General features: G+C 46.3%; 1 protein-coding gene across 1 annotated transcript in view; it reads right to left on the bottom strand.

Annotated features, from left to right (window-relative positions):
* Window positions 1-16,394, bottom strand: part of CADM4 (cell adhesion molecule 4) — a 392,193-nt gene extending 375,799 nt beyond the window's left edge. Inside the window, exon 1 of the mRNA XM_030213287.1 lies at window positions 16,279-16,394. Coding sequence (XP_030069147.1) covers window positions 16,279-16,390 — 112 coding nt within the window. The 5' untranslated portion in view covers window positions 16,391-16,394. The remainder of the gene's footprint in view (window positions 1-16,278) is intronic.
* Between the last annotated feature and the right edge of the window lie 497 nt (window positions 16,395-16,891).

Raw genomic sequence — 16,891 nt, 5'->3', positions numbered from 1 at the left:
CTTGATTCATTCCCCTGGTGTCACTGTGTTCTTGTGTGCAGATGACATTAATTCTCTCTTGATGCTATCAAGCCAATAAACTCCTGCCGCAGTGAACCTGTGCCTTGATACAGTGGTTTCCTGGTTAGACTGAAACATAATCCAAAGCCCATGGCCACTGTCTTCCTTTATGCCACCATTCATTGGTGAAGTTGCAGTTAAGGATTCAATATGAATCCTAAGAGTCCACGCAGATCATCAACTTATTTCATTCACACAGTGGCTTACCTAGTTTGGTAGCCACCTGGAACGAAGTAGCCCCCCCCCCCCCCCCCGCCACCTCACTCCTCCATGCATTAAAGGGGTGCATTGAGCATTTGTGTGGCTGTTGGCTCTGCCAATCCCCTGCCCTGGAACAGGAAATGTCAGAGGGGGCAGGGGACCGGCAGAGCCCACAGCCACACAACTGCTCCCAGGGTTGACCGCAACCATCACCCTGTTATTGGTACACCACTGAATTCACACGTCTTTGATGGTGCTAGGGTCCTGCTATAAGGATACCCGCAGTGACACCTAGTGGCTCTACAAGAGTACTGAAGGTTGACTTTCCTTTTACCTCACAGTTTCCAGAAAAAAAAGGAGTTTCCCCCGAGACCAATATTATAATCAGGCAAGTAAATTAGTTTTGGAGGGTAGTAGATGGGGTATAAAACCTTGAGCATAATTCAGAATTCTTGTCTTTGGCTCCTGCCTCCTTGGCCACTGACCTATCCAGCCATCTAAGCCCTGAAGATAGAGATATCTATAAAGAGAAACCTGGAAGCCTTTAGCTGTAAAAGCAGCTGCTCATGCCCTGTACTGTCTCAAGGACAATTGGAATGAGAAACCCGCTGTACCCCCTTCTGGGGCAAAGGAGAAGCTAAACATGATTGAGTGTTTCCAGCAGGATGTCCAGGACCATTTATCATCTGTACTGGATCCTGGAACAGCTCCAGAGGCTGAAGAAACAAGAACCGCTTACAGCCACAGCTGTCCTGGAGACCATCTCACATCCAACCAAGACTAAGCTACTTGAAGTGCTGATTTGGAGCCTCAGAATGCCCAATTTGGGGGTTCACTTTCAAAGCACTTACTATCATATGGTACTTCATGTGTCTTAAGTGCTTTGAAAATGAGCCCCCAACTCTTTCAGCATACCTGACAGAGTATAAGTGAATCTTCTTTAAAACTACTTATTTCACCTGCTATTCCCTTAATGGAAAGGGAATACAAAAATATACTAGTAAATAGGAAGGTTGAAAAGGATAGAGAGACTTTGTAAATATCGTTTGAATGCTGCTGCCTCTGCTGCTGTTTTTGTCCCAGTTATTTGCATTAAGACACCTAAGTAATTTATTGCTTCAGAAAAACAGACCTGCCTTATATTGACTGCATGGAATGTGTGTGATAAACTGTCTACAGCTTCCCAGTTTCTCTACCAGTCCCAGCCCTGGTTCCAAACCAACAAATTCTTTATGTCAGCAGTCCCCCCTCCCCACCCTTACAGTATCCAGGAATATACTGGGATCCATCTTTACACATACACACACCATCTGATCTGTTCATTGCATCCATTTATCTAGCACAAGGATCTATAGATGTTAATTCATGCACTCGTGCTCAATCGATTAGATTATTGTAACTCAATCTATCAGGGCCTCCAGTCTACTCAGATTAGGTGCATTCAATTGATACAAGAGACAGCAGTTTAATTATTATACAATGCTAAAAGATATGACGTGACACTGATACTTGCAGAGTAGCATTGGTATCCTGCTTTGCTTCAGTCCCAGTTCAAAATCCTGATAACAGTCCAAGCTGTACTTCTGTCTACTGATAATCTCATTGTGCTGTATAGACCTGTAAATTCACTTGAGGTCATCACAGTACAATCTATTTCACCCTGTCCCCCACCCACCAAACATTGGAATCAAGACAAAATGCCTTCTTCTCTGTGCCCCCTCATTAGAATGCTATAAGGGGCATCTATATAAATAATTCTCACCTGAAACATTCTGAAGCTCACTATGTGGCAGGGAAACACTGAAGCCCAGCACTGTTGGTAGGCTAGGCTGTCAGCACCACTCACTGTCACTCATGCACCACTCACTGTCACTCATAGACCCGCCCTCAGCCATGCCCCTTCCGCACATAATTCGCAACCCCAACGTTCTAATGAAGCTGCAACTTCCGAGGTGGCATAGATCGGAATTTTTCCCCATGAGTGTCTGCCCCGCCCTCGCGTCACAACGTGATGACGTCGAGGGCATGACACTCAGTGAATCGCATCGCTCAGCCCTACACCCCCCCCCACGTTGCCACTGCTACCACCCTCCACCCCCCCCCAACGTCACTGCACCCAGTACTCAAGCCTCCACCACAGATCGCCACCGCTCCCCCCTCCCTCCGTCCGACGTCAGCTATGTTAAAAAGGAAGCGGGGCACCGCAGGCACCCATCGCCTGTCAGCTCTGCATCCTCTACTCCTCTCACGTCACTGCCCCTGCAGTAGAACCCTGGAGGACCGCAGCGACATGAGAGGTGAGAGCAGGAAAACCTTGCTAGCGCCCGTTTCATTTGTTTCAGAAACGGGCCTTTCTTACTAGTTTTCAATATGACATTTAAATCCAATTTTGGACTTTTTGTTGAAAATGGCCAACACCAAGTGGCGAACATAGCGATTTTCAAACCTGAAAGAATGTTATTTTTGTTTTGAAAATGGCCATTTCCTAAATGTTTTGTGTTCAGTGCATTTTTCTTTTGTCACCATTAAAAAAAACAACAACAACATCCAAGGGAAAAACACACCATTGGGATGTATTGTGGGGGTGTGGGAGAATTCTTGGTACATTGGCCACATAGACATCCCAGCAGAGCAGTGGGGCATCCTAGGGGGTGCTGCAGTGGACTTCACATAAAAGGTCCCAGGTACACATCTCACCATTATGACCTCCTTTATACTGTATCCTTGTGGTGGAAAGTGTGAGCCCTCCAAAACCCACCAAACACCTACTGTAAACTCATATAGGTGACACTTGCAGCCTTAATGGCTATTTTAGTGGTGTACAGCAGGCTTTTGGTGAGTTTTGGAGGATTCACACTTTCCACCACAAGTGTAACCAGTTAATGTGAGATATGGTCCTGGGTCCCCTTCTCTAATAAGACTGGCCATAACATCAGACACTATCATAGAGGCTGGTATGTACTGTTTCTTCCACATCTTGGGGGGGGGGGGGGGGGGGGGGGGGGGGGGGGGGGGGAGGGGGGGGAGAGTCATGCGGTCATTAGGGCACCTTTTTATGATCTGGTCATGAGTGAGACAGGTCTATACCAAAACATCTTTTAGACCTGGACATTTTTGCATTGTTTCATTATGGCAGAAAAATATCCAAGTTTTGAGAACGCCCAAATCTCACCCCCAACATGCCCTCTTGTGATTTGGATGCTCAGCAGATGAATTGCATAGAAAAATTTCTTTAAAAATGTGTTTGAAAATAGCAATTTAGACATTTTGGACCAAAAAAAAAAAAGCGTCCATCTCCCGCTTTGGGCCACTTTTTGGACATTTTTCTGTTTTGAAAATGAGCCCCTATGCCTCTTTACTTGAGGTCTGAACCTCAAGTAAAGAGGTATAGCATTTCAAAACTGGCCTGTATGACTTTAGTCTACCATATCGGAAGGATCCTTAGTTTTGGGTGTGGACAGGCTGAGCTACCAAGGTGTGAGGAATCTGCACTTATCCTGCTGCCTCAAAGCTATAGGAATGGTTTGTCCTGTTCTCTTCAGACCCTCTTCCTACATCAATCCCTGTTCCTACTTCTCTGTTGCCAATATATCTATTTCCTTTCCTGTCTTCTTTCAGTTTAAAATTGTAAGCTACCTTTATATGCTTATGTAGCAGTAGTGGAAAATGAACTAAATGATTAGAGTAATGGCCTAAGAGCAGTGGGCTGAGAGCCAGGGAAGCCAGGGTTTCAAATCCCATTGCTGCTTCCTGTGATCTTGGGCAAATCACTTGACCCTCCATTGCCTCAGGTACAAACTAAGGGGTCACTGCAGAAAACTTGTGTTAGAACACTGCACCGATGGCTGAGGGTACAGCTTTGAACAGAATGTTGTCCAGGCAGTAAGCTAATTATATGCAAATCTGAAACAGAGAACAGTCTGCTACTCAGGGCAACACACCAGACACACATGCACAAGGTTCTGTGCCGAGGGCAGCTAATACTGTGCACCTGTCTGAACAAAGTGAAAGTGTCATCATGCATTTTCACATGTGCCGAATTGCTGTACTGCAGATAAAAATTATCAGCATCACAAAAATGTCTTTGTGCATATAATGTTTGTGATGCCAGTGTTTGAGTGCAGAACATTCTAGCACATGCACAATACAGGTTTTTTTTCTGCTTTGATCCGTGTGCAGAACCGTCACCTCCCACCTGTCTTGCGGGTACTATTATGCTCGCAGTAAAAAGAAGAAACTGGCATTAAATCCTCACAGATGCTACTGCAGAGAATGAGCTAACCCTTCTGTGCCTCCTCAGACTTGGTATTCAAAATTCTTGCATTGTGCTTTCCTTAAAGTCTTCTGCACACTTCTAAGTAAAAAAAAAAAAAATTTGAAACATTTTAAAAGCGCAGAAAAGACGCTAATGTATGCGTCACATTCAGGTTTGACAAGAGCATTCGCACAGGAGTTAAGCATATCGCAAAACTTTTCTGCGCATGCGCCAACACATTCCCCCTTTGCTTTCGCTTTTACAGTGTGCATATAATTTGAATATAAATTTCCTTGGGGCATTGGCGAGCTAGATTTCTGCGCTGTTGGCTTACTGCAGGAGTTCTGAGCATCAGCCTGTTAAGAGTCTTATTACCATTCATTTTAGTATGCTTTGTGCTAGTGTCTAATGTGAGATTTTGTGCAGGGTTAGCTTTTGCACAAAACACTGTTCTGCATTATATGCCAGAAACTTGTGCAGAGATATAGTGTTAATTGCACGCTACCATCTGCACTGGCCCCTTAGACTGTAAGCTCTCTGGGCTACAACTGAAAAAAAAAGGTGAGAAATCCAAAAATTCCCTTCCTTTCCCCTAAATAAACTATGACATCATGGAATCTCTGCAGCCAGCCTAACGGTAACTTACAGAATCAGAGCAGGACATGGAATTCTGTTGTCCCAAAGGTACACTACGCCAAGGCAAGAGCCATGGACTCAGTGGGACAAGCCACCTTGCCCTCTTGCTATTAAGAGTGGAAAAGTGGCCAAAAGCAAAAGCCAGAGTCACCAAATGGTAGTGGGGGCAATTCATCTACTAATCACTAATCTACTGTTCATACCAAGAATGTCAAAACATCACAGTATAGGGTTATGGTTATTCCCTTCAATGATAAATCAATTCCTATAGAGTCTAAAAAAGAAATTTACCCAGTGAAAATAAACATGTTTGCCAGATGGAGGAACTCCCTGTCTGAGTTGATTTTCAAACACAGAGGAGATTCTACAGAGCAGACAAGAAAAACATAGATCACAAGCAACAATTTTAAAAAGAAGAAGAGTCATAGCTTCTCTGCAGGGAGAAGAACAATTCTGGATTTAGCGGTTGTGCCAGCTCTGCTCACCCACAGAGGCTTTAGTATTTCTGGGAATTCTGAGACCCAACCGTATGTGTGAATCTCGGGCCCTGCTGCTTCTACAGTGGCCCCTGTTTTGCAGGGAAGTCATGCCAATTATCCTGACCCAGTACACATCTTTGCCTGGGTAGTTGCAAGAATCCTTTTCTTCATGGGGGTCAGAAGCTTCCCCCAAACCCACTGCTTACTGGAATAATTTTATAGATAAAATCTACTTATGATGAGACCCAATAGTCACCTGTAGAGCTCTGGGGCCTCTCCACGTTGAGAGCATTAGGAACCCATGGGGCTAGGGAGGGCTTAACCATTAGGCAGACAAGGCAATTACCTAGAGCAACAAATTCTGGGAGGCAACAAAGAATAGCTGCACTCAAAATAGGTGCAAAATACGGCTGTTAGACTGATTTTTGGTTTATCCAAGTATGATTATATATTTCCTTCTTACTTACAACTTCATTGGTTGCCGATTGCAGCCAGAGTTTTGCTTAAATTTGCTTGTATTCTTTATACAGTGTTGCATGGACAAATTCCTGTATACATGCTGAATCACTTGTTTTGCACCTCTCGATAGAGTTCGGAGGCATTTGGCTGACAATTTTTTTTTACATTTCCACATGTTAAAAAGAAGATAAAACGGCTAGGTCTTTTCGACAGGCTATTAGCAGTTCAGGGAGTATGTTTATGGAAAGAAATGGCAGAGTTATTTTCTTTATCACAGTCCTATTAGCTTCTAAAAACACATCTCAATGTTGTATTTAAAATGTTATTGATACTGCATCTCAGAAGTTTGTAAGGTTTCTTCGATTAGAAGCCACATAGAACTGGACGCGTTAGTGGGCTACAAGCCTGGATGTAATGTAATGTAGAGAGAATATACTTCAATTATCCATAAGATCATATCAGGAGAATCCCCCAGTTATATGAACAACCTGATTGACCTCCCAATTAGAAATAGAACAGAGAAAGACTAAATGATTTCTCTGTAAACTTGGAGGATGTAATGGGGCAGTTCTGCAAACTAAAAAGTAGTAAATCACCGGGACCGGATGGTATTCATCCCAGAATATTAATAGAGCTCAAAAATGAACTTGTGGAGCTACTGTTAGTAATATGCAATTTATCCCTAAAATCAGGTGTGGTACCAGAAGATTGGAGGGTGGCCAATTTAACACCGATTTTTTAAAAGGGTTCCAGAGGAGATCCGGGAAATTATAGACCGGTGAGTCTGACGTCAGTGCCGGGAAAATGGTGGAGGCTATTATTAAGAATAAAATTACGGAGCACATACAAAAGCATGGGCTACTGAGACAAAAGTCAGCACGGATTTAGTGAAGGGAAGTCTTGCCTCACAAATCTACTGCATTTTTTCGAGGGGGTGAACAAACATGTGGACAAAGGGGAGCCGGTGGATATTGTATATCTAGATTTTCAGAAGGCGTTTGACAAAGTGCCTCATAAAAGACTCCAAAGGAAACTGGAGAGTCATGGGATCGGAGGCAGTGTATTATTATGGATTAAGAGCTGGTTAAAAGATAGGAAGCAGAGAGTAGGGTTGAATGGTCAGTATTCTCGATGGAGAAGGGTAGTTAGTGGGGTCCCTCAGGGGTCTGTGCTGGGACCGCTTCTTTTTAACATATTTATAAATGACCTTGAGATGGGAGTAACTAGTGAGGTAATTAAATTCGCAGATAACACAAAGTTATCCAGGGTCGTCTCGTCGCGGGAGGAGTGTGAAAGATTACAAGAGGACCTCGTGAGACTGGGGGATTGGGCGTCCAAATGGCAGATGAAGGTCAACGTTGACAAGTGCAAAGTGATGCACGTGGGAAGGAGGAACCCAAAATTATGGCTATGTCATGCAAGGTTCCGCTTTAGGAGTTACAGACCAAGAAAGGGATCTGGGAATCATCGTGGATAGGACGTTGAAATCTTCCGCTCAATGTGCTGCGGCGGCCAAGAAGGCAAACAGAATGTTGAGTATTATTAGAAAAGGGATGGAAAACAAGCATGAGGATGTTATAATGCCGCTATATCGCTCAATGGTGTGACTGCATCTGGAGTATTGTGTTCAGTTCTGGTCGCCTCATCTCAAAAAGATAAAGGAATTGGAAAAGGTGCAGAGAAGGGCGACGAAAATGATAAAAGGGATGGGACGACTACCTTATGAGGAGAGGTTAAGAAAGCTAGGACTCTTTAGCCTGGAGAAAAGGCGGCTGAGGGGTGATATGATAGAGGTCTACAAAATTTTGAGTGGGGTAGAGCGGACAGATGTGAAGCGTTTGTTTACGCTTTCTAACAATAATAGAACTAGGGGACACAAGATGAAATTAGAATGTGGTAGGTTTAAAACAAATTGGAGAAAGTTTTTCTTTACTCAGCGCATGGTTAGATTCTGGAACTCATTGCCGGAGAAGGTAGTGACGGCAGCTGGCCTTGCTGAGTTTAAAGGGGGTGTGGACAGATTCCTGAAGGAAAAGTCCATTGATCGTTATTAAATTGTGGGATTTTGCCAGGTTCTTGGGGCTTGGATTGGCCGCTGTTGGAGACGGAGTGCTGGGCTTGATGGACCTTTGGTCTTTTCCCAGGGTGGCAGTGCTTATGTACTTAATGTCATCGTGAACATACCTCAATCTACACCTCCCAAACTGCAAAGGTGTCAAGTACAAAACATACTATGCATCTAGTTTCTCCTTTTTGGGTATTCAACTTTGGAATGTTCTCCCAAGACCCATCCGAGCTATTAATAACTATTCAGTGGCATCGCGAGGGCAGCTGACACCCGGGGCGGGTCGCCGCTGCGCACCCTCCCCCCTCCGTAGCACAACACCGCCCGCCTGCCCGCGAGAACATACCTGGAAGGCGGTGAGGGGCGGGTGGGCAGACCAATCCGCCGAGAGCACGCCGCTGGGGGGGTGTCGGCGCCTCGCTGATTCCCTGCTCGCTCTGCCCCGGAACAGGAAGTAACCTGTTCTGGGGCAGAGAGAGCAAGGAACCAGCGAGGCGCCGACACCCCCCAGCGGCGTGCACCCGGGGCGGACTGCCCCACCGCCCCCCCTTCCTACGCCACTGTAACTATTTACCTTTCAGGAAAATGTTGAAGTCCCATTTTTTTCAAGCAAGTTTACCCTAATGGACCAGCTTAATTCCACCAGAACACCTACGATACTCCTGCTAAGACGTCGACACTTACTCTGACCCCAATGTTATACTTAATCCCTCATCTTCTTCCCTCCATCCTTTACCATTTCCCTCCCATTCTCCTTCCCTTTCACCTATCATATCCTTGTCTACCTTCCCTATTCTAGTTCATTACGTTCTTTTCACATGTCCTTTGTGATGATCATAACTACTTACATTATGAAAGGTATTACAATTTATAATACTGTTCCTACATTTCCCTGTTTGTACTGTATTCTTTACCATGTAAGATGCTTTCTTTTACTATGTAAGCTGCACTGGACCTGCTGTATGTGGGAAAGAGCGGGGTACAAATGTAATAAATAAAAATAAGAGGCAGGTCCTGAAAGTAATACAAATTCAAAGATCCAACAGCACGTGGAGGGTGGACAGTTTTCAGCTAGCCCATTTACCTGTCTTTTAGAACCTGCCTTCAATGGAGTAATTTTTATAAAGATTTTTCTTATGTAAATCCTATTTTATGCATGTAAGCCAGTGGCCTGAGCCGCCCCCCCCCCCCTTAGGGTTTGGGCCCCCTCCGGAACTGCAGAACCTCTTTCCTTTTGCTGGTGGAGATGCTGAAGCCCCGCCAGTCAAATAAATACAGTGCAACCGCTCCCCTCCTCCTCATGCTGCTTCCTTCCTGCAGAAGTCAGCGGCGTACCTTCATGCACAAGAAGTCCCGGCATCAGTGGCTGAAGGCATGCTGCCGACTTGTATGTGAAGAAAGCAGCACGAGGAGGAGGGGACAGCTTAGGCTGTGGGGCCTCAGCATCCCCGCCAGCAAAAGGTATGTTTAGCATGGGGAAGGGGGAGGGGGAGAGAGAGGAATGTGTTGCCCCCCCCCCCCAGTCCACTCCTGGGTGCCCCAAAAATTGGAGGAATGGCTACAGCCCTGATATAAGCAGCCTCTTATATAAAATTACCCCAATGTCTCCATGTTTACTTGAATCTTGTTACTGGGGTTTTACCCCTGTGTGAGGCTGTTCAATGTATCCACCACTTTTCTATGAAGGAATATCTCCATGACCCCTTGTTCCAGTACAGTGGTTCCCAAATTTGTCCTCATGGGCCACCAAACCAGTCAGATAATTAGGTCAGCTGCAATGAAAATGCATGGTTATTTACATACAGTGAAGTATGAATGGAGATCTCATGAATATTCATTGGGGCTATCCTGTAACCTAACTAGCTGGGTTCTCAAAACAGCAGTACTCAAAGCAGTCCTTATAGACCCCTTCTTGTACCAGTACTCGCTCTCTCTCTCTAGGCATCCTCTACAACATCTTACAGAAACATAAATTTCCTTTGGAACAGGATGTATAAAATATTAAAATTCTAATTTTCTCTCCTCCTCCTGGAATATTATTAACTGAAAATATCATTAGGCTTCTGTATAAGTCCCTGGTGCATCCACACTGAGTACTGTGTGCAGTTCCAGTCATTCCATCTTAAAAAGAATATAGCATAATTCAGTGGGGTAGCCAGATGGCTAGTTTTGGGTAGGACAACAGGAAACATGGGCATGAAACATCCTCCCCCCCCCCCCCCCCCCCCCCACCACTCCCTCCTCCAGCACCCATCCCAACTTAACAGCATAAAAATACCTGAGCTGGCAGGGATCCCTAAGCCCTGCCAGCTGAAGACCTCTTCCAAAGGCAACCAGAACTCTGCTGCAAAGCTCCGCAAATAGCGACAGCTTTCCTGAGCTACTGACATTGGTGGCCTATGCAAGCTCAGTTTTTCTGTATGTGTGAAAAATAACCATGTGCGGCTGGCAGCGGTGGCTCGAGAACACTGCCACACACTACTGAGCTTGGCATCAGAGAGTTCTGGGTGTCTTTGGAGGACATCTTCAGCTGCCGGGACTTGGGGGATCCCAGCCAACTACTGCAAAGGTTCACTGCTTTTGGGTGGGCCTCTGCCCATCTGGGCCTGCCCGTGGCTACGCCATGGATGGAAATAGAAAAAAGGTTCAGAGAAGGGGATAGAGAACATCTCTCTTATGAAGAAAAGCTAAACAGGTTAGGGCACTTCACTTGGCAAAAAAAAGAAAAAAAAAAAGACAACTGAGGGTCCAATGTGCAAAGGTCACCATTAAATATGGCAGCCACGGGTGAACTTACCGATCGCAAACGGCGACTGATGCACAAAGGAGATGGCATGCAAATGAGATGCATGGAAATTCTGTAAGGGATAGTGCCTATCACATGTGCAGAATAGGATCAAGGTGTCTCTGCTGTAGCGTTTACGGGACAGGCTGGTAATAGACAGAGGGGGGGGGGGTTTGCAGAGGGGACAGGCAGGTAAGAGACAGGTTGTAAAAGGTCAGGAGGATGAGGGCAGTGGTAAAGCAGTAGGGCCACTTTCCATAGTCACTCTTTCACTTTGCTGATGAGCAGAGATTTGGGGATGGCTGCACTGCCAGTAATTGACGCTGGAAGGAGGGGAGGGCTCCCTGCATCGAGCCCGGGAGGGAGGGGGATGATAGGGAGGCAAAGGCTGAAGGGAACTAGACAGGGGGTCAGCCCCGGAGTTGCCAGCGTGGAGGTCTCTGACAGCATCTGACCTGCCAGAAAATTTTGCACGTTAAAAGATAGGCTCTCCTTTCTGTACATCTCACGGAATGCTCATTGTAATACTGATGAGTTCATTGTAATCCATTTGCATTGGATTATCAGTAGCTGCTATGGCGAATGGTTCAAGCCATGCAGAACCCCTTTGTGCATTAGACAGTAAATGTTTGCTTTAGGTACAACTGGAACACTTTTCTCAATCGTGCATGCATGACCCATATTCACTATCCAGAAAGAGTGCGCACTGTATGCACATGCAAACAGCATGCAATATTATCAGCATATGAAAAAACACAAAGTGACATGTTCTATTCCTGCATATTTTCATTTGTTGTTGACATGCAATGACATGGGATATGCTGTTCATACATCCCATGTTGTCAGAAATGACAGCCCATCCCTAGCTGCTGGAGGATGTGGTCCAGATGACCAACACAGCAGAATTCAAAACGGGTTGGACAAATTCCTGGAGGAAAAGTCCACAAATCATTATGTAGACTGGTGAGAACCACTGCTTATCCCTGAAAATGAGCTAGGAGACACAGATCTACCCAATATTTGTAACAAGGACTAGCCACAGTTGGAGACATGTTTGGCTTGATGAACTTCAGTCTGACTTTTCTTATGTTCTTACTCCCATCTAGGGGAAGAACATTAAGAAACCAAAATCTCCTGAAACTTCTAGCTCTACGTACACATACCGTACTTGTCAGCTTATTTTTGAAAGAGAAAGACGCCCATATTTCGACCCAAATCGGGAGATGGGCGTCTTTCTCCCGTGGGTGAACAAATTGGTATAATCGAAAGCCGATTTTGGTCATCTTCAACTGCACTCCGTCGCAGGAACGAACAAAGTTGATGGGGGCGTATCGGAGGAGTGGTGAAGGCGGGACTGGGGCGTGGTTATCGGCCAAGGAGAGATGGGCGTCTTTAGCTGATAATCGAAACAAGAAGGGCGTTTTTGACGAGAATTTGGTCGGCTTTATTTGGACCCTTTTTTTTCAGGTCCAAGTCCCAAAAAAGTGCCCCAACTGACCAGATGACCACCGGAGTGCACTTCAGGCAGGCGGACCCAGGCCCATCCTCCCTACCTGTAACACTTGTGCTGGTAAATGGGAGGCCTCCAAAACCCACTGTACCCACATGTAGGTGCCCCCTTCACCCCTAAGAGCTATGGTAGTGTTGTACATTTGTGGGTAGTGGGTTTTGGAGGAGAGGGGTTGGGGGCTCAGCACCCATGGTAAGGGACCTATGCATGTGGGAGTGTTGTCTGAAGTCCACCGCACTGACCTCTAGGGTGTCCAGTTGGTGTCTTAGCATGTCAGGGGGGCGAGTGTACTGCAAATCCTGGCCCCTCCCACGACCAAATGGCTTGGATTGGGACGTTTTTGAGCTGCGCGTTTTTAGTTTCCATTATCGCTAAAACAAACAAACGCCTAGCTCGGAAACGACTAAATCCATGGCATTTTGTCCGTACAAACCGTATTTTCGAAACGGAAGATGGATGCCCATTTTTCGAAAATACGGTCTGTCCCACCCTTTCTCGGACATAGACGCCCATGGAGATGGGCATTTGTGTTCGATTATGCCCCTCCAAGTATACCCCCACCAGGAGAGGTGGCTTCTATTCTGCTTACCCCAAATGTAATAATATCTTTGTGTCACAGACCGTGAGAAATCCAAGATCTCTCATGATCTTGTTTCAAGGGCCACAGGGATGGAAGAGGAAAGAGCAAGCCATAGAAATACAGATAAACAATAATGAAAGGCAGATTTGACTTCAAAAGCATTTGAACCATTCAAAGAATAAAAACAAAAAAAGTTCTGTAGAAAAATGGGGGAAAGCATGGAGATAGGTTTCTTGACAAGTGATCCTGTTTCTTAGAGGAGGGGCAGCGTGGCCTCTTCTGTATTCTCCACTGTATACACAGAGGCTCCTCTTTCTAACAGCCGGGCTGGGTGCCAGTCACGGTGCTCTGTACAGTATTTGTCACTGCAGGAACATTCTGCTAGTAACAGATCCTCTTTGTGAAAGGGCTGCTCTGAGTGACAAGGGCTGCACTTTGTTAAAAGGAAGCCTTCTTATAGTAAGGGAGCGCTGCCTTACAGCGCCAGCCACTCCCCTCCCCTCTGTGCCAGCTCTGGCCCGATGCTCAACCCCTGCCACAAATTCAGCAGCAGCTCACTCCCAGTATACATCCTCTGGCATGGAATGGGGCATCACTGGCCTGCCACTTGCTGCAAGATACTGGGCATGTAGGTGAGAACCCACAGGGGTGCCCAAACCTGCGTCTAGGCATTTGTGCACAATGTCCTTTCTCCAGGGCTCCAGATAAAAGCAGATAACACACTTTGATTTTTGTCTTTCCCCAGGAAGGGCTGCCTGGCAGAAACCCAGTGCTGTCACTGGACCAAAGCAGGCCACTGCCAGCATGTGAAGCCCTACACAGTGCATTGGCTGAAATAGCTTGGAAGAATGTGTCCCCACAGGGTAGTGGAAAACCAACTCCCCCCCCCCCCCCCCCCCCTCAGAAACTGAACCCTTTTAATTCCACTCAGAGATTTTGGTTCTCTCATGTAAGTAATTCAGAGCTTGGACTGTGCATACTAATAGGGACAGCCGCCTCCATTAACATAGCAGGTCCATCCAAAGCCCTCCTCCATCACCCTGTGGAGGACTCAGTGGGAATACTTAAAGACCATCAACTCATTCCACAGACTGATGGAGAACAAGCAGGGGACAGAAATGTTTTTCCTCAAGCCTGTTGTACAAAAGACACAAACATGGGAGCGATGGAGGGGGGGGGGGGGCTTGCCTACAGATGTCATCCTCCTCCTCCCCGAGGCCCCACCTCTGGATGGACTTCAGCTATTAATTAAAAAAAAAAAAGAAAGAAAGAAAATGTCATTATCACAGAGGGAACCTGCTCTCTCAGATAAGGAACTGGAGTTCATTCCGAGTCCAGTAATAATAATAATAAATTTTGACTTTCCCTTTTCGCAACAAAATATATGTACAACTGCAGCCCGCAAAGCCTCGGTTCGCTCCTTTCAATCCAGCCAGGTTACACTTCATGCTCCGCGGATCTGGGATGTAATAGGTCGCAGTTTCCCTAAATACCCACGAACCGCCCTCCACCCCGCACGCTGCCTTTCAAATGCCCTTCTCCTGATCCCTCCGATCTCCACGACTCGCTCTCTGAATCAATACATAAAGAGACAGCTTCTTCATCCCGCAGCCCCACATCCTCAACCCGGACGACGAAATGGACCCTGTGAAATCAGCACCAGAGAGTACAAATCACTTCCCCCTTTCGGTAGCGGAATGAGGACTCTACTTCTTTAAATAAAGAAGCCTTGCTGCATTTTCTACACCAAACTCGTGGGGTTTTTTTTCCTCTTTAACGTTAACTATCGTCTGCTGAATACAATTTAATTAGCAAATGGAATTCCCCTAACATTCCAGCAGCCATTCAAGAGTGATTGTGTTTGTTTTGTAGCTCTGACAACAAAGATGAGCTTTTCCCTAGTCCATTAAGTGAAAGCTGGACCTCGGCGCTGAGCACCACTGAAGCGTCAGCCCAGGGATCTCAAGTGCTGGTTCTGTGCAGTCTCCTCTCAAGGGTCCGGAGGAGACGAGAGTGTCATATTCTAGGGGCGATTACTTCTGCTATGCAAGAACCATTAGCCCAGGAAGAATTATGGGCTTTGTTCTGTATCAGGAGCAAACAGAAGGAGACCAATTCACCATCTGCATGTTTTTCTTAAAAACTATAATAGCCGCGCGAGCTCTTTGGGGAAGGGGAGGGGGGAGGGGGGTGTCTGACTTCATACCTTGCACACAGAGAGCAAAGAGCAAAATGGCATTTAACAAGCAATGTCAACTGTAGAGCAAAGAGGTTTTCGTCGTGTCGCCTGCTGTTGTCCCCCCCCCCCCCCCACTTCCTTTCTACAGTATTTTGCAGTATAAAAAAAAAAGAGAGACCCCCCCCCCCCCTCACAGTACCGGCCTGATCCGGTTCGCACATAATAACAGAACAAAAAAAACATGACTCAAGACAAAAAAACGTGCTTCTTTGATAAAGGGCTTGTGCGAATATATCTCTTTCTCTTTCATTTTTCCTTCCTGCACTTCCCCTTTGTGCGTGAGTGAATGTCTACGACCAATTGCAGGGCAAACCATGTTACACCTTCTTGCCCCAAGCCTGGGCAGATCAGGTTACAACAAGGGTATGTCATATAACGAAACATATACACAGCTCAAAGCACTGGACTCTAAACCACGCGTTCCTTGACGTCCTAATATTTCTAAAGGTAACTACAACCGTGCCGATTTCATGGCTAAAACCACATTATCTTTTTTTCTGAATTACAGCAGCTCCCTTTGTTAGGCTGTGATGCAATAATCCTGTGTGCTGCACAGATAACACACAGTCACATCCACTGGCGATTTGCGAAAGCATTATTGTCCCTGCCGTGAGTGAGTCTCTGCTTCCGCTTATCACACTGCTCAAAACAGATCCAGTGAGACACACACAAAGCCAGAGAGGAACATGTACTGAGGTTCAATGTCAGTTCAATCAAAGCAGCACCAGTACAGGATGAGCAAATGAGAGACACGGGGGCGGCCCCTGTGCCCCCAGTGATTCTCCCACGATGACAGCTAGGAATACGACCCCCCCCCCCCCCCCCTCTGCACCCCAGGGATGGGATCTGATTATGGGGACCGTATTGCTATCCCCTGCTCCAGGATCGTAATCTAGGAACAGTGGAAGAGCCCCCCTTTTCTGCAATTTGGAGCTCATATATCTGCAAAAGGGTCACCCCACCCCCCTAACTACAAAGGACACAGAGAGATCGAGAACCAGGCACCTACCTCTACCGGCGGCCGCGAGCAGGAGCAGGATGCCAATAGCACGAATATAATTCCCTTTGAATCCTGCAGCCATGGAGCCCCACTCTCCAGCCCCGTCCCTCTGCCTGTACATCGGTTCTTACTGACTTTCTCCGCACCTGCACTCCCTATCTCTGCAATTAATTTATGCTAATGAGATACGCAGAAGGGGCGGGGCCAGCTCCCAAGCCCCGGCTAGCAGCGGGACTGGAGGGAGGGGACTGTTTACAAGTCCCATGCGGATGACGGGTTTAAAGGGCTGGCTGGCTGCTCCCCTGGCTCCTGCCACTTCCTGGAGCCGGTTTTGATTTGGTAGAGATCTTATTTAGTGCCATAAATTAAGAGTTGAGACGAGACTGAATCAAGTTGAAGGTTTGTTTCATCCTTCCAGGTAGAAGTAGCTGCTTTGTTTTAGACAAAGTCTACGAAGGAATATTGTCTAAAATAAAATCATGATTGAATGGGGAAGGACAACCCTCTTGTGAACACTGTGACCAGTCTGTACATCTGAAATCATAGCTCTCCAACCAAAAACACATTTCTATTTTGGTCCGTCAATAAGTGAGGCAAGAATTTGATTTAGGCAGCGCTACTG

The sequence above is a fragment of the Microcaecilia unicolor genome, chromosome 8 (genome assembly GCF_901765095.1).
Source record: "Microcaecilia unicolor chromosome 8, aMicUni1.1, whole genome shotgun sequence".
Lineage (NCBI taxonomy): Eukaryota > Metazoa > Chordata > Amphibia > Gymnophiona > Siphonopidae > Microcaecilia > Microcaecilia unicolor.
Note: the sequence above shows the minus strand (reverse complement) of the source record. Positions and strands in the feature narration are given on the sequence as shown.